Source organism: Pezoporus wallicus, unplaced genomic scaffold, assembly GCF_028554395.1.
Source record: "Pezoporus wallicus isolate ANWC-B61680 ecotype Strahan unplaced genomic scaffold, APGP_CSIRO_Pwel_v1 contig_10084, whole genome shotgun sequence".
NCBI lineage: Eukaryota > Metazoa > Chordata > Aves > Psittaciformes > Psittacidae > Pezoporus > Pezoporus wallicus.
The window spans coordinates 750,298-777,428 of record NW_026642497.1 but is presented as its reverse complement, the minus strand read 5'-3'; the positions used below and the strand labels follow the sequence as shown (position 1 = coordinate 777,428).

At 40.5% G+C, this 27,131-nt stretch overlaps 1 protein-coding gene across 4 annotated transcripts; it reads left to right on the top strand.

The window, feature by feature from the left end:
• The first annotated feature begins 379 nt into the window (after positions 1-379).
• MKNK1 (MAPK interacting serine/threonine kinase 1) lies at positions 380-24,111 on the top strand. Of its 4 annotated transcripts, XM_057430710.1 has the most exons (13): positions 380-403; positions 3,969-4,065; positions 7,469-7,567; positions 8,240-8,337; positions 9,757-9,836; positions 11,267-11,340; positions 14,703-14,807; positions 18,078-18,133; positions 18,702-18,797; positions 19,739-19,933; positions 20,529-20,693; positions 21,326-21,369; positions 22,283-24,111. In XM_057430710.1, the coding sequence occupies exons 3-13, from the start codon at positions 7,471-7,473 to the stop codon at positions 22,509-22,511; spliced, it is 1,239 nt and encodes a 412-aa protein (XP_057286693.1). In that variant the 5' UTR covers positions 380-403; positions 3,969-4,065; positions 7,469-7,470; the 3' UTR covers positions 22,512-24,111. The 4 variants fall into 4 exon arrangements, with proteins under 4 accessions (XP_057286693.1, XP_057286694.1, XP_057286695.1 ...); XM_057430711.1 differs by lacking the exon at positions 3,969-4,065 and having other exon boundaries at positions 386-403; XM_057430712.1 differs by lacking the exon at positions 380-403 and having other exon boundaries at positions 21,329-21,369.
• The last annotated feature ends 3,020 nt before the right edge of the window (positions 24,112-27,131 follow it).

Sequence of the window (27,131 nt, the reverse complement as noted above, 5' to 3'; positions counted from 1 at the left end):
GACCGGGGTGACCTTCTGAGAGCATTTGGAGGGAAGAGAAGCACAAGGCAGCGGTACAGCCCTGGTGATAGCTCGGCTGCTGGCTTCAGTAGTGTGTGCGATAGCCAAAACTCAGCCCATCCCAGTGATACCACTGGCACTTGTTTGTGAAGTGTCAGCTTTGTTTAGAAGTAAATAAATTGTTAGACTTTTTTTTTTTTACTTTTATGAGCTTACTGCTTATAAAAGCCTTATCATACAAATTAATGCCCCACAATTAGTGTGAAAAGGTTGGCATATATTCTGATAACCTTAAAGTACTACAGTTTGACTTATTTTTATCAAAACAGAGCTCGTCTTCGTGCTTTCCAGGTGCTAGACGGAAGCAAGGCAAAATAACACTTCTTCCACTGCAGTTCTAAAGGTTTTGGTATTGGCAGCCCTCCAGGTAAGGTGGGTTTGGGTGCCTTGGACACTTGAAGGTTTCTTGATGATGATACTGGCAGTCTTTTCCGACCTAACCCATTCTGTCCCATTATTTTGTGGTATGGTTGCTGTATCAGTGCACCCTAATGCTTTCAAAGAAGATATTTACTGTTGTGAGGAATTTCCTCTCATCTTCCTGTACCCTCCTGGTAACAAATGTTATAACACTGATACAAGTTTTATGTGACATCAGTTGTGAAACTGCAGTGGCTTTTAATGACTATTCATTAAAACTAGAGTTGAAATTTCAGTTTCAGATAGATTTGGAAGTACAGAGGAGGGAAAAGGAAGAAATATCTTTCTTCAGACTTAAAAACACATTTAGGTAGACGAACCTCTCCAGACAAGGCTGCTTGCTAATATGGGAGTATGCTGTGTAGCTTTTTTTTTTTTTTCCAGTGACAAGTGTGATAATCTGATCATTTGTGGGGTGTGGAGTAAGAACAGGAAATGCTTATCTTGTATCTGTATAAAATTAAAAGTTGTCTTCTAAGAAGTGTTTGGTTTAGCCTTGAAAACTAGCGAGGGAGCTGAGTGGGGTTAAGGGAACTAACTGGTGACTCAGAGGCAGTCTTCTGAGAGTTGTTGATGCCATAAAATATAGAAGAGAGTAAGCCACTTACTGTTCAGTAAGTGGCCTTCAGAACTTGCTTGCCTTCTGTATCTCCTGAATTTAAATGAGCTCCAAGGGTTAGAGAGGCTTTGAGTGGTTGAGTCAAAGTACTATTGTAAGGACTTTTTTCATTTAGCATATGTGTGATCTGGAGTTTAAAGTAATTTTGCAGCTGAGTTCCTACTGCACTTTGGAAATTCTTAAATATGAATTGTCTGTCAGTGGTCAGGAGCACTCAGTATCTTGTTTGGCTGTATTGTTGTATGTGGAAGGAGGAAAGATGGTCTTCACGGTTATATCCGGTGTGTATGCCATGCTGTTCCTGACAAGGCTTACCATTGGCATTTATTTGTCAGCCCCATGAAATACACCCTATTATGACCTCTCATCTGTGTAGCTCAGAGGCATGTTGTCCTAGAACAAGAAATTAAAGAGATTACACTGTTTTTAAGCTACCTTCAGTTTCATTTGTTATCCTTACTTGTTAACTCATAGCAGGGTCAGCACACTTGCCTTATTTTCTTTTGACTTTCCAGTGGCGATGGTAACAGTTCTTTTGCTGTCATGATAGCTGATGCTTTTTGAGAAATTCATGTGTGTCTATGCAGACACAGCCAGACCTCAGCAGAAGATCTCATGTCTACAGCATGTGTGCTAAAATAGTGTGTTTTCTCCCAACAGGAGAGGGAAAGGAATGCTGTGTGCTCTCCTCTCCATTAAGCTTCTCCCTGCCTCTCCAGTAGTAATCATGGTGAAGAAATAAATTGGAGTGGGAGGAATCTGTTTGAAATAACTTTATGTGCTGTCCTGCAAGGTGAGATCCACCCATTGCTGGAAGGTTTGACTCAGAACCTCAGAAGCCCCATGCTTAGTTTGCAAAGGAAGTGGATAGCTGAGAGAGAGCATGAGAAGTTAGACTCTGCAGCTTGTGTACACAGAATATAAGGTGACTGGTCTTCTAAAAGTGTGACAGGAGAGAATCAGAAAGACAATTGTAGAAGTAAAGAAAAAGGTTGCTGTAACCTTTTCTGCAGACCGAAGGATTTGAGAAGGATGGTGTCAGCTGTTAAACTCTGTGGGTGTTACAGCGATAAGGCAGAATTGGTAATTTTTCTCAGACTTGCTCTTTCATGAAATCGGATTGCTTGGGCTTCCTGTGGACTCTCGAGGTGTTCACTTTAAAATATTAATGCTCCTGTATCTTATTGGGAAAATGTTGGAATGCTTTTAAGTTACTCTTCCTGCATGGATAATTCAGATTAATTAATTAAATTATACTAGAAGCTTTTGTGTAGGTGGGGTAAGAAAGTAGCTCTGGCAGCTAAGAGTGAATTATGGCAAACTACTGTAAAGATTAATGACCTGTAAGAATACTCACTTCTTACAGTTTGAAATTCAAGTTTTTAGTTAATTCAATACAGAGTAAGTATTAAAATAATCTGCCTCTGGATTTGACACAGGGCTGTTCTAGAGGACTGGGTATGTGTCTTCTTCAAGTTGTGTTCCGCTTCATGTGTAGTGCTACCAGCACAATTAATCATTATGTAGTTTCTTCATAAAGATAACTTTTATTTTTCTGAGCTTCCTGCCAACTAGTAGATTTCGGCAGAATAGGCACCTGCTGAGTGAGTCGGATGTCATTATGAGCCACATGTAAAGGTATCAAAGTGTTGCTGGAGAAGGGAGTGTCCAGGGACCATGTGCGCAACTGAGCTGGGAGGACCCTCAGCCTGAAATCTGTTTCCATTTTGTTTCTATGTCTAAAACTCTGGATGTCTGAAACTTTAAAGTGGCTTAACTTATTTTTTTTTTTGAGTTTTGAACACACACTTTTATGTTTGAAGTCTGAGAGTCACAGGTATGTCATGCCTGTGGAATCAAGGGGCTTACTCATGCCTAACTATTCCGTTGAATCTGTGGCTGAAGAAGTGAACAATGGCTTTGAAAAGAAGAATAAATCAACAGGGAAGTTGGATGCTATTCAGAAGGTGCTGACTGGTGTGCCTGTTGTTCAGATAGTCAAAATAGTGTTTTTAAGTCTCAATTACAGAAGCCTCATCAGGGATCTCAGTGGTCTTTTATTCAGAATAAAAAGCCTTTGCTTTTGCAGCATCTGTGGAACAGTAACAGTTTTGTTACTGCAGCTGCTTAGGTACCACCTCAGTGGTCTGAAAACATCCTGTGATAGCACATCAACTTTGATTTGTTTAGTCTATTTAATTCTGTGTTGTGGCTATCCTCTGTGAATCTGCAAAAAGCTTTATTTGAGGCTCCTGATTTCTCTTTCCTTCATACGGTATTACCTGAACATCGCTGCCTCATTTGCTGATTGCTAGGAGTGAATTCAGTACTTGTGGTACCTGTTCTCAGGAGAAGCTTTTCAGCTGTGAAAAATGCTTTCTTATGCTCCTGGTGTTGGAGGCTGTTTGGCTGCCTTGAGACCAACTTCAAGACATGCTTTAACTTGATGCTGTTATGGCCCTAGCTGTGGTGCTCTGTCTTGGCAGAGAGTTGATATAGGTTAGGAGTATGATAAGTCTTGTTTGTTAGCAGTAATTCTGTATTTCGTATCTAAACTAGTTATGGTTCTCCAGCGGCATAACAACAAGAGCTAATGAACACCTTAAATCCCTCCATTGTTTTTGCAGGACTGTAAGGAGGGGATTTGCTCTTCAGTTGAAATGATGCAAGGGCTGGAAATAACACTGGTTTTCATTTTGTACTTTAGAGTTACTAAGTCTTTAATGCAGGGGTGCACTCTTGCTGTGTGCTCACATGAAGCCCTGCAAAACTGGTTCTTACAATCTCTTGAGACTCTGAGCGCTACCCAAATGTCTGTGATAATATTTATGTGATTTCTGAATGTGAATGTGATTGTGTTTCTTTTCAGCTGCGGCTTAAGCAAGACCCAGTTTGGAAGGAGGTGGGAGTGTCCACGCTTTCTTCTTAAACTGCCTTCTTCTATTGAATTCAAACACCCAAACAAGGTATCTTCTCAATAGAAAAAGCATCTGTGTTCTCCAAGTGCTTCCTGTACTTGTGCTTGTTTTCTAAATATATGTGTGCTTGTATATATATGTGCTTGTTTTCTAAATATACCCTTCCTTCCTTTGGGGAGTGGATTAGAATTAGAGGCAAGTTTGGATTTTGGCATGTTTGTTTATGAAGTGTTAGGAAGCAAGATGAAAGGTCATTTAAGATCTGGATGAAGTGAAACTTGTGGTAATTGTTCCTTCTTTACTTGGTATTGTTTGCAGGTCTTCTTTATGATAAGTGTTTTTGTCGTCCTTTTGAAGGTAGGTGTAGAGACCACAATAACAAAAGGGAAGGGCTGTAACTGTACATTCTCAGATAGGCTCTGAATAATACCTATGTTAAATACTGCCTTAACACTGAATTATGATGATGATAATAAAATACAGGACTTCAACAAAACTGCAGCAAAGACAGAAACTTGCTCTCTTTTTTGTTGCAGTATGGATTTGGCTGGGTTACATTATCCTGTTAGCAAGAATCCTAATCTGACTGGAGGAGGAGGACAGATCAGAATTTTAACTGTTCCCTGTTTCTTCAGCTTTTATCAGACTGCTGGTCAGACAGGAGTTCTTGGAGAACAGTCTGAGTGTTATGGACAAGTGGGATGTAAGAAGTGCTTTTTATCAAAGTTTTGGCTAGTCTGCTCTGAACATCAAGCAGTCTTCTACGCCCCCCTCCCTGCACCCAGCCAGAATACATTATAAAGTGGGTGGAAAAGTTGGTTTGGTGGAAGCAGGCGTTCAATGCTTTGGGTCATGTTGTAAAATGACCTTAACATGACAACAGTTAGACATTCATCTTGGGCCTGATGTGTCTGTGGGCCGTTTCCCTCCAAAGCAGCTCATCCAGTTTCTGAGCTTTCTGTCTGACAGGGGGAGCTTCCTCAGGGCCCACAGTGTCCTTGTCACCAAAGGTAGTCCTGCGGTATGTAAAAACACCTCAGCATTGCTGGGATGGTTGAGGCACACTGTCTTTCAGTGTCATCAGAAACTTTCTGGTGTATGCTCACAGAAACAAGCATTTATTTGAAACCTGGAGAAACCTCTAAAGCATTTGACTAAGTTAAAGGCTTTTTTTTTTGTCATACCAGCTGTTACTTACGTTCAGTATAACAAAATGAATAACGAGAATGAAGCTGTAATACCTTTAAAGGCAAAGCTGTGTTGACAAAAGCAAACTACACCATGATGTGAAATAGCAGACCAGAAGGGTAATAAGAATCTAACATAGCAAACATTTCATGCCTGTCTGATAACAAATTTGGTCAAGACTATAGTTTGAAGACATCAGCTTTTCAGTAACTTGTTTTTTGTATACATGACCAGTGAACTTCCTGGTTTCAGGGAAGCAGTTCTCTGCAATTTAGGAACTGAGTCAGACTAAAGGGAATTGAAGTAATGCAGTGAGTTACTAAACACCAGATGGTAAATATCATAGCCAAGTGGCAGAGTGCAGGGGAGGGTTGTGAAGAAATATGTCAGCTGTACTAAGATGCAGGATTCATCTCCTGTCTTTTTGCTAAGTTTTAGTCTATTACAAGCTCTGAAACCATGTAATGGTTGAAATGGAATAGAACTTGTCTACATATGACTTGTTGACTTGCAGAAGGTCAGGTCATTAAAATGACTTGGTGCTTTCTGGAAATCAAGCACCACTTTCAAGCGGACCAGGTCTACCTCTGAGCAGCTTCGTATGCGTCATTTAGATCCCAATTCTGAATAACTTCTAATGTAGGCTGAATTGAAATCAGGGAGAGCTGGAACTTGCTGTCAAAGGCAAGCCTTTTCTTTATGTTAAAATTCAAAACTGTATGTATGTCAGTTTGAGTTAAAAGGAAGCTGTTCAGAAGTTGGTAAAATGTATGCTTTCATATCTCACTGTATTTAAGAACTCGCATATGTCATCCATTCTGATGATTTCTTAACACATTCTGCTTAAGACTTGGAAATGAGGATTTACTATTGTCTTGAGGCTTAAAATGAACATGTTTAAATGTTTCAGTTAAAGAAAGAGGGCTTCAAAATAGCACTTGTCTTAAATTTTTAGGCAAGGTACAAGTTCTAAGTGACAGTCATAATAGCCTTTACTGACAAATACTGGCAAGGAAAATAGAATGAAGCAAAGAAAAATATATCATATATTGGTAGGCTGTTGGGTAATATTTTCTGCCTCTGAACCTTTCCTGTGTGTTAAGAGTACTTTAGAAAGAGCACAAGGCAGAAAACCCACTGCTTAAGAAGGCTCTCTGTTAGAGGAGGATTGCCAGAATACTTTTTGTTGTTGTTTTTAGGTCTTGCTCTTCTTTCATGACTAGTGTTCATAATGAGGCTGTTTCTAGGTTTTTTTTCTGTAGTACAGGGCCTTTAATTGCAAATTTTCTTAGAAATCCTGGTTGTAAAATGTCTTAGCAGTGCTTTGCTACTGCCTTAAAAGACTGTGAGCCATGATTTTTAACTGTTAAGGCCAATTTGATAGGCTATGACTGATGGTGTGAAGGGCTCATGTGAGTATGGAGTGGAACTGTTTAGCCTTTTTGGAGATAGGTTAGCTGTATGAAGCAACCTCTGGCAGAGAAAGTGTATGGCAATGTTATTCAGGCTTTCCATAAGAATATGTGGGTGTTCTTTCTTTTCCTTCCCTATTATCTTGCATCAGTGAATTGTTATCTCTGCCTTAGCTCTTGTAATATCTGCAGGTAGTGGTGCAGGAAAAAAATACCTAAATGCTGTAACCACTGCTTGTTTTGGAGCATAAGTTATCCACTGATCTGTGGTTTAGAAAGGCACATCATGTTTATGTGAGAAACTTTTTTCTGGCCTTTTAGCAGCATAAACTGACCTAGATTGCTCCTTTGACCTATTCACTCCTGCGGCTGCTTTGTTTCTTCAGGTTATTTGAAACTTCCCCACACCTTCCTCCTGTCTTGGAAATTAATTTCCTTAAGCTATCTTGGAAAAAAAACATCTACTTGTAAACCATTAGAATAACTCAAAGAATAACACCCTTGTGAGGGCTGTAAATCCTGTCTTACAGCAGAGCACGTGTTATGTTGTGGGTAGCTGATGGTGCTTGTTGACAAAGTTATTCCCATGCTTTGCCTTACTGCGCTATGAGAGGAGGATTCAGTGTAGTTATTCCTTCTATTTTTACATTTGTTTATCAGACCTTCCCAGAGCTGTTAATTAGAGCCCAAATTGTCTTTTTAGGTTTCCTCTGATATGGCAGCCTGTGATGAAGATAAACAGAGAATCTTTTGGATAGCTTAAAAACATAGGCACAGAAGAGCATGTTCGTTTTCTCCTAAAGTAAATAATTGATTGTGTGTTAAAGGCACCTTTATGTTCTGCCACACAGAAATGGTCAGCAGTCAGCCTCTCCCCATAGCAGACAATGGGAAAAGGAAAAAGAAAAAAAGAACCAGAGCCACAGATCACGTCCCTGGGAAGTTTGAAGGTTGGTGGCAACTTCTAAGCTTTTAATTTTAATGGTCTGTTTCCCTCTGTTGTTCTCGGTTTTCTTAACATTGCTTTTGGCAAATATTATAATAAGTTGATGTTTGTGTTTTTCTTATCCTCTATATTTTGGTCTTCATTCTGTGAAGCATTGTAGATAAAAAGAGTTCAGTGTGATAAAGCTGATGAGCATAAAACTTCTTAGCGGGCAAGAAACATTATAAGGTAAATTGCAAATCAAGGTGGTAGCAGTCTTTTAGATTTAAGCCCTCCAATCTGAATACTTAGTAGGCATTTTCTGATCAAGGAGTGATATGTTTTCAATCTGAAAAAAATGGTTCTGAGTTCTACATGACAGGGAAAGTGGATGAGGTCCTAGCAATTGCCGAGATATAAAATGTTTCTTGTATGAACAGATTTGTAATTTTGATGCTGGAATGAAGTCTCCTTTAAATCTTTCAGGAATTTGAAGGGGGGAAGTGAAAAATGAGGCATAATTAAGGTTGGCACATCTACTTTAATACTTCATAAATCTATTTTCTATCTTCATTACCAAGGCAATTTTTTCAGTTGCTGTCATATGAGGGATGCTCATCAGATAAATAGCTTGTCTTGGTGTTACTCACTGAAATGCTGTGGCTAATGTGTCCTTTCTGTTGGATTTCTTTGCCAGACTTGTACAAGCTGACTGCAGAGCTGCTTGGTGAGGGAGCATATGCCAAAGTTCAGGGTGCTGTCAGCCTCCAAACTGGGAAAGAATATGCAGTAAAAGTAAGTATAGAATAAAAGCAGCATCACTTCATGGGCAATATATCTTCTTCCTCCTAATATCTCAGTGAAAACGTGTAATAGAGTGGGTAATAGCAGAATATTTTGATGATTTAAATGAGCCTGCTTTAGAACAATTAAGTTTTTGTCATCTTAAGTATGGTGCTTCCAGAGTGTACTGGTAATATCAACCATGGATGGAATTCACAAACAGCAAATGACTATGTGATGGATGGATCTCAGGGCAAGTTTTCCTCTCATGTCCTGATTTGACTGTAGTCCAACAAGTTTTTATCTCTCCTTATGAAGGAAGGGGGAGAGCCATTGTCTAGCATGGCCTACCAAATAATGCAAGCTTTTGAGAATGCTGCTCTGAATTCAGAGAGCATCAGTTATTGCTGTTAGTTAATGTAAAGCCGTCTCTTATTTTTTGATAAAGGTGAATCTTCATTAATGCCACTATATTAAGTGTTAGGGCCTATCAGCAGATTGGTAGTTATTTTGTGTCCCCCATTTAATTACAAATACAAGCTTTATGCTTGATTCTTTTCCAGAACCATGCCGCAAATTTTAAGCCCCATTAAGAATCTAGTCCTGCAGGTGCTATAGTTTTGTGTGCACTTTGTAGAATTGTTGAAGTTGGAACAAATAAACCACTCTATTATGAACTAGACAGGATCAGATACCAAGTCTCGTGTAGTATTGGTGCATGGTTGCCTCTTCTGTACCGCAGAACTCTGGCTGTAAAGATGAGAAACCGATACTGGGTATAAGTGGTGGTAGCATTTGTGGTAATATCATGAGCTTTCATGTCACGTAGTAATTGTTCAGTCGCATCCTCTGTAGAAAGCCCTTGTATTCTTTTAGGCTCTTTCAGAGGAGTATGTGAAAGAAGGTGACTTCTGATGGCAGTACAGAGATTGAATGTATGTTTTCTTTAACATGTTAAATCCTACTATTGGGTCTCCATGAAGTTTGCACTATGGAACAAACTCATTTTGTGGTGAATTTGGTACTTATTACTTAAATGCCTATAATGACAAATCTCTTATTTTTGGCTGTTCAGTGTCTGATGCGACTTAAATTTGATTTTGTTTGGACTCAAACGGATATTCTTTTCTGCACACTGCAGATTTAAAGTGATGCAAGAAAAACCTTGTGGTAACTAGTCAGTTGACTGTGTAACATGTGGATTTAGTTCCTTACTTCTCTTCCTGTCCTCATTTCTCTTGTCCTTCGAATGCCCTCCAGAGCTATGCTGACACTGTAAATAAATGACAGATAAGAAATTAATCAAAGGCGGAGTGTTTTTTCTCTGGTGGGCGTACCTGAGATTCAGGCCTTACATCAGTTACCGTATTCCACAGCCATGCACAGTTTCTGCAGTGAATTTTCAAACCTGAGCTGTAACTCTTTCCACAGATCATTGAAAAAGATGCGGGGCATAGTCGGAGTCGGGTTTTCCGTGAAATAGAAACGCTGTACCAGTGTCAGGGGAACAAGTAAGTACAGAGTCTTGTGCAGGTTTCTATGTTCGAAGTTTCTTGAATGTTTTTGCAAGCTTTCAAGCCTCTTATATGTGACTAGGTTAGTTGCTTTGCAATAGTCCCCTCAAAACCAATTGAAATTTAGGCTTGACCTATTCAAAATAAGAATTTCCACTTCTCTTACCTGTGAAATTTAGGGAGATATTTATAAATTAAAATTCACATAACTCGGATAGCAACCAGGTCACTGTAGCCTGAATGTACTTCAGCAATGCATGGCTCTTGGCCAAATGAGGAATTAACATTTTGACACCCACCCCAGTGATTTCACCATCAGTAAAAGCTGACCCGATACCAGCTGCTGTTGAAAGGAACAGTCTTGCCATTCATTTCCCTAATGTGTGGTTTGTCCTCTTTGTGTCAGCCTTCCTGCTTTTGCACTGGAACTCTTAGATCAGCCAAAAGCTAATTTAGCTTTCATTTGGATGTGTGCTGGCTTCACATAGTCACAGGATGAAGCAACTTTAAATCTGCCACTTGTGCCTGAAGAGGAGGCAAAGGCTGCCCAGCCAGTGGCAGTGATGCCTCTGTGATGAGTTTCAGCTACTCCTTTAGATGCCTCTGATAGTCTGGAATGTATACAGCAGCTGTTATCTGTACTCAGTTGTGCAGTTTATATCGAGCCTTCCTTAAAGAAATTTTAGTACAATACCTAAAGATAATTTAAAAACAAACTTGTTTACCATACTCATGGGTTTGAGTTGTGCTATAGAGAAGCTTATTATATCTTTGTTCTGTTTGTGGTTAAGAGCATATGGTCATCCAGTTACGTAACTGATGGAAAAGCTCAAGCTCTTATGACTACACACAGAATTTGGATTTTGTGTGTGCCATTAAGTATAGAAGAATCTGTCGTACGCTTTTGTCGTTCTCAAAGCAACATGGGGTGTTTGTGTTGTGCTGCATAGTCTGTACACTAGCTAAACAGGAGCGAGATAGCCTGCAAATCGTAACTACAGTGCTGGATTTAATATCATGCTGACAGATGCCTGTCTCCTTTTGAGCCCTATGTGTTTTGCCTTGTGATTTCCAGAGAGAAAAAGAGTGCCAGTTTAATTATTTTTATGTTCTTGCCTTCAGCACAAATGCAGTGTTCTAAATTATTAAATACAACCTATTACCGGTTATTTTCCTGTCAATTGAGAAGTAGCAGAAGTCTCTCACAACCCTGATTTTGGTGTTTGGCCTGCTTCCCGTGCTTCAGTTTCAGTGTGACTTGGAAATGTGGTTTTAATGCCATAGGCAACCAAAGCAACTTCTTTAATTTGAGCTTTTAGTTTGGTTACTTCTGCCACTTCCTAATTACCCATGCTGAAACTACTGCTCTGTTTACAGTCTGTGCCTGTTTCTCCCATTTCCCCTTTGGTTTCTTTTGTCTTTTAAAGGAACATTTTGGAGTTAATAGAGTTTTTTGAAGATGATACAAGATACTACCTTGTCTTCGAGAAGCTGCGAGGAGGTACTGTGCAGTAACTGTGCTTTCGTTCATGGAATTACCTTGTTATCTTGGTCAGTCATCTTGGTCCTGTTTGTCTCAGTGTTTTAAAGTAGAAAATGAAGAACTTGTTACAAATACCTGATAATTAAGACAAAAAGGAAGTAGAGGAATTAATATACAAAGCTTGAAGTGGGGTTATTCTTGAATATTGATGGGTCTGGTCATACATCTGCAATCCATTTCTGCAGCTAAGCAATGGAAATGTCAGCATTACTAAAGTTGAAGCTTTGGAATGTAGTTACTAGGTCAGTGTACCTTCAGACAAGGGGAGACATGCAGTATGTCAGTTACTATGCATGATCTTAGTCCGGCATCTATATACTTTGTAGTATTTTCCCTTAATGTAGGATTGGCTTTGCTTCCTGTAATTCAAGGAGAGCTGGTTTGAACAACATCTTGCTTCTGCCTTACGTTGCTGTAATTGTAAAGCAGTCTGCTTGTTGCTGTTTGAGGGCCAGTCCAGTCAGCATGTGTAGTCACTGGTCTTCAGCATTTAACAGTCACCTGAGCAATAAGAAGGCTACTTCTCATTCCAGAAGCACTTTGTGGATTTTCTCACATTTGACTGCATTGAGTATGATTACAGTATCCATTAATTGCGTGGCTGTGCAAAACTGTGAGTTAAAAGTGTGGACACCTTTCAAAAAAACCCTGAGTTTCTGAAGGAATATAGTCTGTCCATGGAACATCATCTATTGTCACTGCTCAAGAAGGTTTTCAGTGGCAAACAGTGTGAACAGGAAATGTAAATTCTTTCAGTATAGATGCAGAACTCTTTAAAAAGAGAAGGGTATGGTTTTCTTGAGTAAAAGCTTTGGTTTACCTTCCCTTAAATTTACTGCATCATTTCATTGTGGTTTTCTCTAACACTGTTCCTCTTAATGCACAGACTTCTCTGTCAAATTAGGTATAGCAGGGCTCGATTGGGATGAATCTGCATTTGTCTGTTTTCCCATCTCCACATTCTTCTATTAGTTAACCCTCCTCTTTGACTGTGAGACTGTCATTGTCAGGGTACCTGTGCTGCTGCTGGAAGGGTAATAATGCTACACCTTCTTCTCTCTCATAGCTACTGTTTTTACAGTGGTCAGCTAGATCTGAGGCTAGTTTTCTCTTTGAAACATTTCAGTATTTGAAATGTGAAGTATGTGGGTTTGAAGAAAAAGATAATGAGAATTAGGGGTCAGACCAGCTTCTGATGCACTACAGATTCAGATGTAAGCAGCCTGGCTGGCAAGAATGAGAACATTAACCTTCAATGGAAGCTTTACTTTAATAACTCCAGTCTCAGAGACTGATGTTACCTACAATGCTGGGACATAACTTGGGCTTTCCATTTTCAGCTTTGCTTTCCTGTAGCTGAGTAACTGAAGGAGCTGTACTGCTGTTTCAGCTGTGTTCAGTTTACCATGATATGCAGAAGCCCTTTTAATATTCTTGCCTGACAGCATTTTTAATTGAAAGCATTAAAATCCAGCTTATTATATTGAACTTGCATGATAAAAGAATCCTTTTCTCCCTTTTTTCCCTCTGAAATGCATTTTGGGAGGTGCTACATGATGCTTTCTCTCTGATGAATACTGAAGTGATGGTAACAACTGTGGCAGGAGTGCCCTGCTTTTCTTTCTCTTTGTGGGATTCCTCTGTGGGTTGAATATAAAGTCTGTAGAGTATGTTTTCATTGTTAATGATACAGTTTTTATCTGAGTTTGGAACTTTAGCTCTATTTAGAAGGACAATCTGAAATAAACCTGCTGAGTGAAATAAGCACTTCAGATGGCTCAGTATTGTTTCCTGCAAAGCCTGGGGCCTTTTCCACAGCAATATAGAAACATTCAAGAACTGTTATTATTTTCTAAAGGTGTAAAGAACAACTATACCAGGAAAACCCTTTGAACTCTGTGCCCTTAAGAAATCTGTAGCAAACCAGACAGTGTTATTTGTCAAGGGAAACCTGTATTTGAATCTGATAACCTGATCCAAAGTGGCCATCCTCCATCTGCCTGACACAGCATATCTCTGTGTATCTGAAGAAGCTTTTGTCATATCAAAGCATATCTGAAGAGTCTTTTGTCCATCTTTCTTCTTTTTGACTCTTAACTGTTTCCTCTCTAAATCCTTGCTGTGGAGGAGTGGCAGCAGCATTGATGGTTTAAGAAAAAGAATTACCGCAATAGAGAATGAGATGTTTCCTTCCACATCTAGAGCTGAAGAATAAAAATTAAATCACCCAAGATATAAATGTTTACTGTGTTGGGGGCTAATAACAGATGGCAGCTACTTCGTAAATTTCTCAGCTTGATTGCTTTTATAAATATACCTCTCTGAGTAAGAAAATGGAAGGCTGTAGTAAAGCTGTTCAGTGGGCCTGGATCCCTGTGGACTACATTAAAAATGTCTTAAAAAAGCCCAATTAAAGATTTTGAGAAGATTGATGGAATTCAGTTTAAATTAAGGAATTGAACCTCCCTTTATCCTTTGTTAAAGGGGATACCAGTGGAGCTCTGCCTGCAACCTATAGTCTTTATATTTGAGAGGTCTTTTGTCAGAGAGGTCCTGTCCCAGGCAAATTTTGCATTAAGTCAGTGTCCAAACCTGACCTTGATGTCAGCGGGAATTTTAATGTGTATTTAAAAGTAGGATGTGTTTTAATTTTGCTGATGTTGAGAGAAAATCCACATACACAAGGCTTAAATTGTCACATTACACAAAATGAGGAGAGCTAATTTGAGCATGGTCACCTGCGGCATGGGGTTTGGCTGAAGTGCTATATACATCCTTTGCTGATGTTTGTTACTAGTACTGTTAGCAAGTCTCTACTGCTTACAGTGTGTGGAAAACAGACCAGTCTTGCTGAGGCAGTAAAAAGTGAGTGCCTTTCATGCTCTGCTTAAACTAGAGGGCTGCAGTGTTTGAAAATTATGTCCTGGCGTGCTGAAGTATTGAAGCTGTACCTTTCTCTTAGTCATTTTCCTGTTTGGTCTACAGAAGTTGTCTGCTGTGAAAGGCTGTTACAAAATATGAGAAATGAGGTTATGAATTCATGATATTTGGTACTAGTTCGTCATTATTTTCTGAGGCTCTTTTCATATAAAAACATAGGATTGTGACATTTCAGTTCCTGCCACATAAACATACTAGGACAGAGTGATTGTTACAAATAACTTCTCTAAATTACTTCTGGCCCAGCTCATGCTGAAATCCGTTCTCGCCTTGTGTCAGACTAGTAGTGATGTGTTTTTGTCCTTGTACTTGACAGAGGCTTTTCTCAGCCCAGGCAGCATTCATGCTATGGTTTTCCCTTTCACCTCTTACTCTGGCAGGTTCAATTCTGGCCCATATTCAAAAGCGGAAGCACTTCAATGAACGAGAAGCTAGCAAAGTGGTGAGAGACATTGCCTCTGCTCTGGATTTTCTTCATACAAAAGGTAAGAGAAAGCTGTATCCGTCTTTACTAGTTGATATTGTACATTTAGGTGATGGAGCACATTTTGTTTGTAAGTAGTCAGCCTTGGCTAACATTTCTATTTACAGCAATGCCAGATGACTTATGCTGTTTTCCTCTATAGTACTGTTTTCATAATGTGTTAGTTTAAGTCATCAGCTGTGTTAAGATGGTATAACCTTTTGAAGAAGAAAAGTTAAACTGGCAACCAGGGAAAATGAATATTAGGGTTGAACCTGTTTGCTTGCTCTTGTTACCTAAGCTGCCGTATAAAGGTTATTCAAAAGGGAGCTAAATATTCTTTTTAATGTTCCCCTCTTTCAGGTCTACAGAGATGTTTTTCTGTATTTACCCAGAATTTCTGCTGGTTACGAGATGCCTTTGCCTATAGTAGCTTTTGGTCTCCACATTTAGACCCCCGCTGTTGGGTTGGGAGACCTAGAAGTGAACCGTAGTCCTTGTTTGAAGGTGCCCTCATTTCATTTGGACTTGCTCAGATTTAAAAGCAGTTCTGTTTATAGAGAGGCCATTTATGTTAAAATATTCTCCTGCTGCTTTATCTGCTTAGGAGTACTTTTGTTTCATTTCAAAATTCTTTGAGAACTGATGAAATACATTGCATTTATTATAGACAACATCTTACCTAAGCAGGGATGTATGGGAAAGGCTCAGTTCATTTAATTGCAATCCTGGAAGAAATCTTTATTGTCTCTGATATGAATTGAGGAAATTTATTTCAAATGGATTATTCTGTGCTGTTAGCATACGTAAGTATTATCCAACTAGCCTTTTAGAATCAAATTCCTGTGTGTGTTATGGTCACCCCAGAGTATATATTCATATTGAATGTGATAGATGCCTTCAAAATCTTTCCTGGGTCATAATTATCTGGTCTTGCATAAATTAAGCAGCTCCAGTCCATTCTATTCAGACTACCTCTGAATAGAATGACATTTAATTGGAGGCTATTTTTATTGGTTATTTATTATGATTAATTTTTTGCTCCATTTATTTTGGCCAAGTGGGTCTCAGCAGATCTACATTTGATGTCCGAGTTGCTTAATACTGGCCCCAGTTCAATAAATGTTTAATTGTAGGCTTTACTTACATGTCACAGGATGGCTCATATGCTTGAGTTAGAATCACAGCATTGGTACCTCAATAGGTTGAATCTCTTAAAAAGTATAGTAATGCATAGGGAATAAAGTGGTAAACCTGTGGTGTATGGATCTTGTCACATGTTGTGACCATGTTAGGAGAAGTTGATTTGAATGTGGAAACAAACTTAATTTGAATTAAGTTTTTGTTGTAATCTTCATAGCCTGTCTATGTGATAACTCAAATCTGAAGAGAATGTAGTCTTTGAATACCTGAGTTTAGAAGATTTTGACTTTGAGATACGAGGCAAATAAGGAACAGAAAGCTTAGGCTGAACATGTAGAGAAATTATTTTTTTGTGTTAATGCTATAGTAGGTTTCTTAACAGCCAGAAGTCTAGGAACACTATTCAAGGGAGTTTAACATGGACTCGGTTAATATCTTCCTGTAGTTCTCTCTCAGCTTTTAGATTTAATTCCCCTTTTCCCAAACGAGCAGAGTGAGTCATTAAAATGGCTTTAGAGCAGCAATCCACTTTCTTGCTGTTTGCTGTGAATTGATATGGTGGGGCTAGGGCTTGCAGAATTGGCTACAACATCCCCTTCCATTTTATTATTCTCTTTATGGTTCTTCCATGTGACATTAAAATAATTAGTAAGTAGCATACAGAACACTAAAGTAAACAGGAAATTAAAGCATTTTTATTGCACAGCTTAATAGTGAACTGCTATAGCTAGATGCTTAAAAGGAAAAATTGAATAAGGGCAGCTAATTCTTTTGCCAGGAGTAATTTAAAACTCAGCTGGATGATAATACTGCCTTACACCCACTTGGGATATCTGTGCTTTATTGCTGATAATCCACTGGAGGAGTGTTTAAAGGCAGTTGTCTTCTTAATTCTGTGTTCAACTGCAAAATAAAATGTTACACAATCAGACATTTGAATTCAAGCAATAATACAAAAAAGTGCTGTTGGGTTTCACACTGAAAGCCAAGCCAGCTGTTGGGAGTTTTTTCAGCCTTCCTTTAAATGTCAGCACAGGCCATTTTGATGGATTCATTGTGCCATCTTCCACACATAAGCAGTGCCAACTGCATCTTTATGAAAGCTCTGATTCCTTCAGATTGGTGTTATGCTGTGCTTTTAATGTATTTTAAATCATGTCTTGTGGAGCATGCTGAAGAAAAGGCATTGGGAACTTCCATACCTAGGATTTGGTGGGGTATTTTCTTTTTCGTACTCTGAAGTAGTATCAAGTGTGCTTGGAGTGTAATTTTTTTAAAGCAAGGCATGAGTGCAGTTAAATTACAGCCAAGATGCTCACTTGATTTGATTTCTTTGCTTCCAATTTTCTGCCTTCCCTTTAAGTTTGATCAAAACTGGAGAACTTCTGGAAATTGTGTTTAGACATTTGAAGAACTGCTTTGACAATGCAGAACCACCTTTGCCTGTGAATTGCACACATTTGTGCTCTCCCCGATGGATTAGCCTGTTCTTATAGCAGTTGAATGAATGAAAAAGTCCTTGGGTTGTTCTCCTTTAGCTTTTTTCCTGCATCTCTGACTAAACCATTTAAATTTTCCTTTGCTTCAGCAGTGAGTATGTACCTCCCTGTTAAAGGGAGATATTTTCACTTGGGAATTCAGGGGTTTTACTGGGGAGAGTGTTTCAAATATTGTCTGTGCTGGTAGGACTTTAGCAAACCACCAGCTGATCCATTTGTAAAGAAGGACCTTATTGTAGAAGGCACAAAAATGTTTTGAGTTAACTGCGTACACAGGTAAACTGTGTACACAGGTCAATCATCTTAATAAGCTGCTTTTAATTAACATAATTAAGTTGGACTAAGGCAAAATGTTCCAAATTGTTAGTGTGCAAAGTGTTAGCAATTTCAGTTACTTGCTTGGCTGACTGTCATGTACATTAAAGGATGATAAAAGTACAGCAGGATGCATGGTGACTTTTAACAAATACACTTTGCAATTAAATTACTTGCAGTATCATTAATGGGGGGTGTGTGTATATAGCAAACTCAGGCCTAGAATGTTTCTCTATTAGAGAATTCTCTATTAGGGTATTCTTCTAATAAAGTGAAATGATGAGAAATTAACCAGGAGAGTATCTTCTTTAATGAACATTTGTACTCTTGTATAGGTATTGCTCACAGGGACCTGAAGCCTGAAAACATCCTGTGTGAATCTCCAGAAAAGGTGCTGCTCTGCTCTCTTAACCTTCTGAAGTGTATTTTTTAGCTTGCTTTCCAGAAAGTCTCTGTTTCCTCTCCTCTTCTTGAAAACTTTTGAACCCATTAGTGAACTTCAAGTAAATGTAACAGGACTGAAGCCTGAGACTAAATTTGAGCTGCAAAAATGTGAGCATCTGGCTAGGAGATAAGAAGCCAGCTGTTCTTAGAGGGGGCATGGCAATTACAACTTAGCACTTCATTTCTTCTGAGACAGTAATACTCAAATGGACAAGCAATGTTTACAAGGCAGCTGGTCACGTTATATGTGCCCAAACTGCCCCCATTCATACTGTCACTTGCCTGGCCAAGTAAAAGAATCATGGAATAGGGTCGATGCTGGCGGTGTGGGAGCAACTGGGGCAGAGGGGGCAAATGCAAGGAGTGGAATGTAGCTGTAAGAGACTGGGTTTCACTAATCCTGCTGCTAGAACAACTTGTGCTCTGTCCTGGGGCTTTCCACACGGGGCTGAGTGCGTATATATTGCATTAACCCCAGGCTTCTGGACCCCTTACTGTTTTGCCCTTATTTTTAGGTATCACCAGTAAAAATATGTGACTTTGACCTTGGTAGTGGGGTGAAGCTGAACAGTGCATGTACTCCAATAACTACTCCTGAATTGACAACGCCGGTAAGAGACCTAGTGTGGCTTCATGCTTTTTCTCTTCTGCCATAGAACAAATTTTCTTGTCTCCAGAGGAGAGCTTCCAAAGGGCTTACTGCCACCTACATCCAGTGGTGGATAGTTCATTTAAGGTGAAAAATACTGTCTTGGTTTCCCAGTCATAGCACAAATATACAAAAGCACAGGAGCTCACCGTGTTAAGTTTCCTTTTGGCTAGGAAGTAACACTTTGATCCTGTTCATCTTGGTCCATCAAAGCTTTAATGGAGGTTTTTTGTGTGCTTATGAACTGAGTTTGAACCTTAGTTTTGTGTTCGTTTCTCCTTGTTTGGGTTCTGTAGCTAACACCTATGAGCTAAGGGGAATGCAAGCTCTGTAATCAGGCTTTATAATACACATTAGTTTGAAAAACTACAATGCTATGCTTTTCTTATTACTGTGAAAGGAAAATCTGTCAGGTTTGCAAGAATATGTTACAGAAATCGCCTCCCTTGTTTACTTTCTGAAAAGCCTGATAACTAATGGGTAAGAATTAAAAACCTGAAATACATAAATTAGTATTTGGACTCTGTATAAATGACCATAGATTCATATTAAATTATCAGCTTATGATTCTGCTAAAGAACAGTAGGAACTATTACGTCTCTATAAGGTCTCTGTAGTCCTTACTCCTGAAACGTGTTAATTTTTTCCTGTGCTGTATGCTCACAAAATGTTTCAAAGCTCTTGGCAATTCCATTTAACCTTTGAGGGATGCGGGGAGCAGTTGTAATTTGATTTAACAAAATGGGACTTGCAGTGAAAGCCAGCAGTAAACTTCAATAGTCCCTGATGCCTTATTCTGCTTTTAGACCAAGCTGCCTGCTATAAAGAGAGGAGAATGACAAACATGAGTTTTGTTTTGATTTGACCCACCTTTTGATAACTTGCTTGAATTTGGTTTCCTAGTGTGGGTCTGCAGAATACATGGCACCTGAAGTGGTTGAAGTCTTCATGGAGGAGGCCACGTTCTATGATAAGCGATGTGATCTTTGGAGCCTGGGAGTGATTCTGTACATCATGCTCAGTGGTTACCCCCCTTTTGTGGGCAACTGTGGCACGGACTGTGGCTGGGACAGAGGAGAAGTCTGCAGAGTTTGCCAGGTGAATGCACATGCGCTAAGTATATGTGAGAGAGTGCCCCATAAACTTAGGGTGTAAGACTTGGCCATAATGCCAGCAGGGAAGAGTTGTGACTGTAACCCAACCAGTTATTTGGGAGGATAAACTGCCACTAAGAAGTGAGGGTGGTAATATAGAAGTTGAGTGATGATATCCCTTTCTAAAGTAAGTTTTGGCAGCTGCCTCTTTCTCCTCCTGATGTAAGGTCTTGGAACGTAATGTCCTCTCCCCCACCCCACTGTCCTCCTGTATTCTGTAATTCTCAATCTGGTTTATGGCAGTCGCCATAATTCCTCATATAAAGATTGAGCCCCAGGAGAGTTTCCACGGAGGGCCTGAACTGATTATTTCTAAAACCTGAATACACTGTTTGCACTGTTACAAGGGGGTTGAGAGGTGTTTTCAGCAGACTGTGTATCATGTCCATCAAAGGATGTGCTGCAACACACTGGAGCCTGCTTTCAATTGACTCCATAAGAGACTGGCTGGTTCAGTTCACCACATTAGGTAGATAAAACTTAGTGAGAAGATTCCCACCTGAGAAGTCTTCTGGTTGCACTCTATTTTCTTTTACTAGAACAAGCTTTTTGAGAGCATTCAGGAGGGCAAGTATGAATTTCCTGACAAGGACTGGTCCCATATATCCTCTGAGGCCAAAGATCTCATCTCAAAGTTGCTGGTTCGCGATGCCAAAGAACGACTTAGTGCCGCTCAAGTTTTGCAGCATCCGTGGGTTCAAGGAGTATGTATCCCCCTTATATATAGTTATTTTTTTATTTTAAGGCTTGTCTTGCAGAATGACAAACAAGTTGTTCACCGTCTCTGAACTTTTAATAGAGTCATTATGTGTTTTAGTGCTCTTGATTAATTAAACAATACACAGTGGCTTTATTCTTTCTGGAGCTCTGTGTGATAAATATTTAGATGAATCTGTCAACCTTAAATGTGTTGCTGTTTTGTTTTGTTTTTTAATTATTGCCTTATGCATTTTAAATGGCTTTTTTGTGGATACCAAGCACTGCAGTACACTAATTATGATGTTACTCTTCAGTACAGTAAAGCAGGCTGCTGGTAGATACGGTTTTAAAAAGAACAGCAGTGTTCTCTTTTGCTTTAGTTCCCAGTTCAGGAAAGAAGGGATAGAACCTCTAGAGAGCTTCCAAAGCTTTAGTCTGATACCTGCAAACTGTGGTGTCTTCTTGTGAGGGGAGGCTGATTATGAAATGTGAATTGTAAACCCACAGTGAATTAGTTTATATGCAATATCCATTAGTTGTAAAGATTTGGGGGAGTCCCCTGGTTTTTATCACTCTCTTGGAAAAAGAGTTTCCAGCTGCTCGTACATAACTAATTCTTCTTAACTGCTTCTTCTAGCAGGCTCCTGAAAGGGGATTACCTACCCCTCAAGTTCTTCAAAGGTAATATTTTTTTTATATGTCTGTAAACTTGGCCAAGAATCATTACTGAAAGAATAGGGAGAGATGACAAGGAGGTGACAAATCAGGGGGTAAGATCCCTGCTTGAGAAAGGAACTTCATAAATGTGCAGCACTAATTTTAAGAATATCAGAAATATTAAAGCTCTGATTTTTCTTTATGGTCTAATCTTGCTTGGTTGTGGGAGAGGCAATGCAGAAGATTCCTGTGGTGCTGTGCTAATCTTAGACAGGCAATAATGATGGTTTTGGCAGTTTGCTGCCCAGGAGGGGGAAAAAAAAAGGCATGAAGGCACACATTATCCAAAGGGGCTACGTTCTGATGGGTGAACAGGGACTTGGATATGACTTCTGTGTAGTTGGTGGTAATCACTATATGAATGTAACTGTGAGCAGGGCAAGCCTCATTTAAAGTGATTTGATGGCAGATTCTGTATGCCAGAGAGCCTGAGTCACACATTTCTGTTTCTGTATCTGCCACTGGTGATTCCAGGTGGTTCTTCCCATCAGAAATGCATTTCCTTAAGCCAGATGTGCAATTACAGTGGGATTGCAAGTTCTCTGAAGACGGGCAACGGTATTGCCCTGTATGCCCATCCTTTTATAACGTGCAGAAATTGAGCGTTCTATCTCAGGTGGCTTCTTGGATTGACATGGGAAGCCCTTGGCAGAATGAGGACTAGAAATGTGGCTGTTTCCAAATTCCCAGCATGTTTTTGTTATGTATTGCTTGTTCTCACAGTGCAGAGATGCAAATATTAACCGGTCATTTTGGCTGCTGTGTTGATGTTTTGATATCAGAGATAAAACTGTGGATGTAAATGCTCTGCTGTGAGGGTAACCAGCTGAAGTGACCCTGTGTGGGCTTTAACCACTTTCTCCTTTTCCCTTAAAAGGAACAGTAGCACGAAAGACCTGACACTTTTTGCTGCTGAGGCCATAGCCCTCAACCGGCAGTTGTCTCAGCATGAGAATGAACTCAGCGCAGAGCAGGAGAGCGTTGCCCATGCTGTGTGTTCCATGAAGCTTTCACCTCCGTCCAAGTCCCGCCTGGCCAAGCGCAGAGCAATGACGCATGCCACCAAAAACACTGACTTCCAGCCAGTTCCCCATAAAGCCTTTTAAACTTCTTCCCTGCTATGGATTGGCAAGATCAGCCTATGTTCTTATTTGGATTTTCAGCGCTGATAAAAGCTTCTCTGCTTCTGACACTTTGATTAGAAGCTTGCTCTTGTGATGCTACTTGTAACTTTAAGGGGACAGCTTTTTATGGGAATGTTTTTTGCCTGTCAGATTTTGGTGCATTAAGATAATTTAACTGATGTTTTTAAACTGGGGAAGATGGGTTTGCTGCTGAATTATCTGAGGTGATAAATCACTAAGCTTTCCTTATTTTCCTCTTAGAAGAGCATGCTTTAAAATGTGAGCTTGAAAACAAGGAAACCTACTTTCTTGCTTTGCCTGGCAGAGCATCAAGGCTCTCCCTGCCTATGGCTGCTCTCCTTGGCGGCACATCTTGCAAGGTGCTGCTGCTTGTGTCAGCAGCAGGGACTGTTCTCAACCAACAGTGCCCTTCTCTTTCTGTAGACTCAGGAAGCGAAGATAATGACTGGGTGGATCTCTGTCCCCGTTACCTTCATTGGGCTTAAACTGTATGGGGTAAAGGCACAGGGATCGCTCAGGCTTGTGGAGATGAGAAGGGCTGGGTTGCTTTTTTACCCTGTTGATAGTTTGTTGTCAGCATGTGGGATGAAAGCTGGAAATGTTATTTCTTTATCTGACATCGTTTTGTTCTTAACTAAAATACATCATCTCTTTTTGTAATTGGGTTTGGTCTTGGTGTCCAGTATGTCCCCTTCTCTGGCAGTTACACTGTTAAGTCAGATAACCACAGCATAACAGATTGTTTATATAACAGGTTATATTTAGTATCTGTTTGTTTTTTTTTATATCACTGCTACCCTCAGTTACATCTTCTTTTCTGTAACCTCATGTTTCTCCAGCTCCTTTTGTGTGTGTTACCTGGAGTTCTTAATGTGAATGGACAGGCTTCAGTGAGCTTTGATGTGTGAATGATTCAGGATTATCAAACGCAGGGGTACATCTGTACAAAAATGGTGCTGCAGCTGTTACATTCTGCTCCTGCAGTGATCTCGGGCTGGGTGTGTAGAGTCTTCCTTCCAGTTTTACTGCTGTGCTGCACAAGGGGTCAGGAGTAATTTGGAAGGGTACTGGCTGAAAAGCTGAAGACTTTGAGTGACCAAGGTGAGGTGTCCCTGGGGAAGGACACAGATATTGAGCACTTTCTGAAACGTAAGCTGTGAAAATTGGGCCACTAAGATGCCCAACATGATGCACCTTAACTTGCCAGCCATTTCTGGAACCCTTTGCAAGGGCATTGTGTACAGGGGGAGAGGGAGAGGAGGAGGCCCCTGAATGCCAGCACAAAACCCTCCCAAGCAGAAGGAGAAGGAATAAAGTAGCAGATCCAATGAGTGCTTGGAAACTGAAAGGTCAAGGCTGAATGTCTTTGCATGGCCTATTCAGAGCAGTTTTACATTATCTTTTAGCAGTGTGCGTACAGCTATTTTTATACAACATGTTGGTTTTTGTGACTAATATTAAAGTTGTTTCATAGATTTTATACATTGTGCTAGTGGATGGATTATGAAATGCATCTTGCTTTGTTTTTATTAAAATGCTTTAAATTATGGATTTAACACAATTGGCAGTTCTGTGTGTTTTTTTTGGTCTTAATTTTTGGTGACATAGTAAAATAGAGAATTGCTTCCTTCTCTGTGTGACATTGGATTTAGTACAATTTAAGTCTCTGAAGGCTAAGCATACCTCCCTCTTCTGTTGCTTTATCAATCTCTGGAGGTTCCTGTGATCTCAGCTTTCTTGAAGTAAAATAAAGATACAGCTGCATGGAGAGGGCTGGAAGGGATCCTGTGATCCTTTTGACAGTCAAGAGATAACTGAGCACTGGTGAGTTCAGGAACTTACCCGCACTGTTACATGTCATGTTCTCCCCTTTGATTTGTGTGTGAAGCAAAACTCCTGAAGCTTGGCCAGGAGTGGTGCTGCAGTGCAAAACAGACCTCTTGGATGGAGCCCGGGAGCCTTTGAGGCTCCAGAAGTCTAAGCAGCAGCATTAGCATGGAGGTGTGAGAAGGGGATGTTAATGGTGCTGCTTGCCCAGGAACGGCTGTATTTGGTAGGTTTATTCCAGCACTGGTAAGTAGTCCTTTGCCTTTTGCTCTGTCCCTGCTGCCTTTCACTGGTGGTAGATGTAGCCCCAGAGAGTGAGTTGGTGAAGACCAAAACTGCTGCTGTTTCTGTGTTCCTGGGTGAGCTGTTGGTCTGCACAATTAGTGCTTCCCTTTCTCTCTCCAAAATACAGCATGGAAAGTGAATCCAGTGCATGTGTCTTGCACAGTGAGAAAGAAGCTGGCTTGCTAGCCAGATCTGCTTCCGTTTACAAAAGGGAGCTTGGAGGGAGAGTGAAATGTCCAAAGAAAACCTTAGTTTGGGGATACACGTGCCGTTACATTTGGCTAGGTGAACTGCAGGCTGGAGGTGCAAGTACCCCTTGATTTGCAGCCTCCTTCTGCATGAGGGGAAAGCTTCAGCTGATGGATGTGCAGCGCAAAGGATGTTAAGCACTGGTGTGTGAAACACTGAAAGTGCCCAGCTGGGTTTGGCTATGATGAGCTTTTCCCCTGTGGCTCAGGGCCCAGTTTGGCTCTGGCAATAACCTCAGCTGCCTGGTGGGTGCTGCCAGCAGCTTCCTCCACATCTGACCTGTGTTAGAGCATCCTTGCTCCCCACTGGTGCATACTTGCAAACTCATCTGTTCAGGACTTGAAGCCATGATCTCGGGCTTTTCAATGAAGAGCTAAAATGTGGCATATTTTTCCTTCTGCAAGGCAGTAAGCTCTGGCAGAGAGGAAAGCAATCAGCAGGTAGTGGTAGATGCTGGAGCTGTGTAATGCTGGGAACTGAGAAAAACTCCCCAGACAGGGACAAGGTGTTGATTTAAGCCAATTGTCCTGCTCTTGGGTCTAGTGTAATTGTGACTCCTTCTTGAAAGTTATATTTTAGTTTCTTTGGAGGTTTGTGGCTAAGAGTTTATAGTGGGGTTTGGATGTGGAAGGTTGTTTTGATAACAGGTTGGTTTTTTTGTGGCAGGATGCAGCAATCCTCCACTGCCCTGTGAGGCTTGTGCCTGGCATAATCGGTTCAGCCCACTCATGACAAACAAGGTAGGGTTTTAGTTCCTTTTCCACTGAGGCCTGAATGGAGCAGGGATCCCAGATTGGGTGGCAGACCCTTTATTTGTACTCACCATTCAGAGGAAATCTCCCATATTTACATCAAATGCTTTTGCTCAAACTGTGCTTTAAAGCTGTCTGCTTCTCTCCTTCTCCTGGACAAGAGAGGTAGCAGAGAGCACAGGAGATCTTGGAATGGTGGCACTAGAGCTATGTTTAGGTGACACACGTCTTAGATCTTTTTCTGCCTTAGAAAGTGAAGTCAGATACAGCTGATAGTCTAGCAGTCTCATCACAGATGCCTCTTCCCCTCTGATCTTTATCTTGCAATGAGAGGTAAGCTTTCCTCAGGTGTTTTATCCCCAGAAGGCCTAATTCAGTAGCCTTCCTGATGCTTTTTCATGTCAGTGCAGAAGAGGCACTTGTTTCTAGGTGAAAAGTCACTAAATCCAGAGACTCTGAGCTGTCCTTTTAAAGGAGTGCTATGTTTGCTCTTGTTGCTTCAACGTCTCTAGTAGAATGTGACTCCATCGCTGAATCCCACCATCTCGCCTTTGGAAGTGGCTGAGTAAGTGCCACGCTTTTCAGTTACTGGTTATAAAATACACCAGACAGCTTATGTGGGCTCCTTGGCTTCTCAAAAATGAAAGGGGATGCAGAAAATCTCTTTCTGGTGGGGAAATGAGGTGGATAAGGCAAAAACTGATTTCCAAGAACTAAAAATAGGCTCTGAGCATTAAAGCAACTGAAGCTGATCTTTAATGTTGACTAGAACTCTCTTTGCTCTCCCTAAGCTTTCCTTGGGAGGTGGGTAAGGAAACCAAAGGAGAGGCATCAGCATAATTAAAGGGGAGTAGTTTAAAACGAATGGCAACCAAACAGCACTAGTCTCAAAGTACCCCGCCTTCTGTCCTGTCCCCTTGGGAGCCAGTGGCACAGGATGCTGACCTTTATGTTCAGTATTTCACAAAGTGCCTTCAGCCTTGTGCTTACTGGTGCAGTTTCTGCATTGTTGCTTGCATAAAAGGAAGCTCCTCGTTTTCACTGTGTGGTATTTTCTGTCTCTCCTTTCCCCACATGTTCATTGAATCCTTTATCAGGGATGGAAAGACGCTGCCGGGTTGTGTGTTTCTGAGGGCTGTGGGTGGGCTGGCTTTCAAGGTAGAGAGCAGCTTGGTTCATTTTCAAAACTAATCGTTTTCTTTGGGCCACTCCAGTGGCAGCAACAGGCTTCAAATTTGGCTTCCATGGAAACATACTGCCATGGTAACTGAACGGCCTGACAATCCTGAAGAAATATTTGCTTGTACCCTTCCTTCCCTCCTTCGTTCTGTTTCCCATGCGATGCGCGTGTTTGGTTACCCCTGCCAGATTCAATCAGTGCGTTTGCAATGCTCCGAGCACAGAGATGCTCTTCTCTGGGAACAAACCAAACAAACAGAAGTTGTAAAAGTGATGGTGGCATTGCACT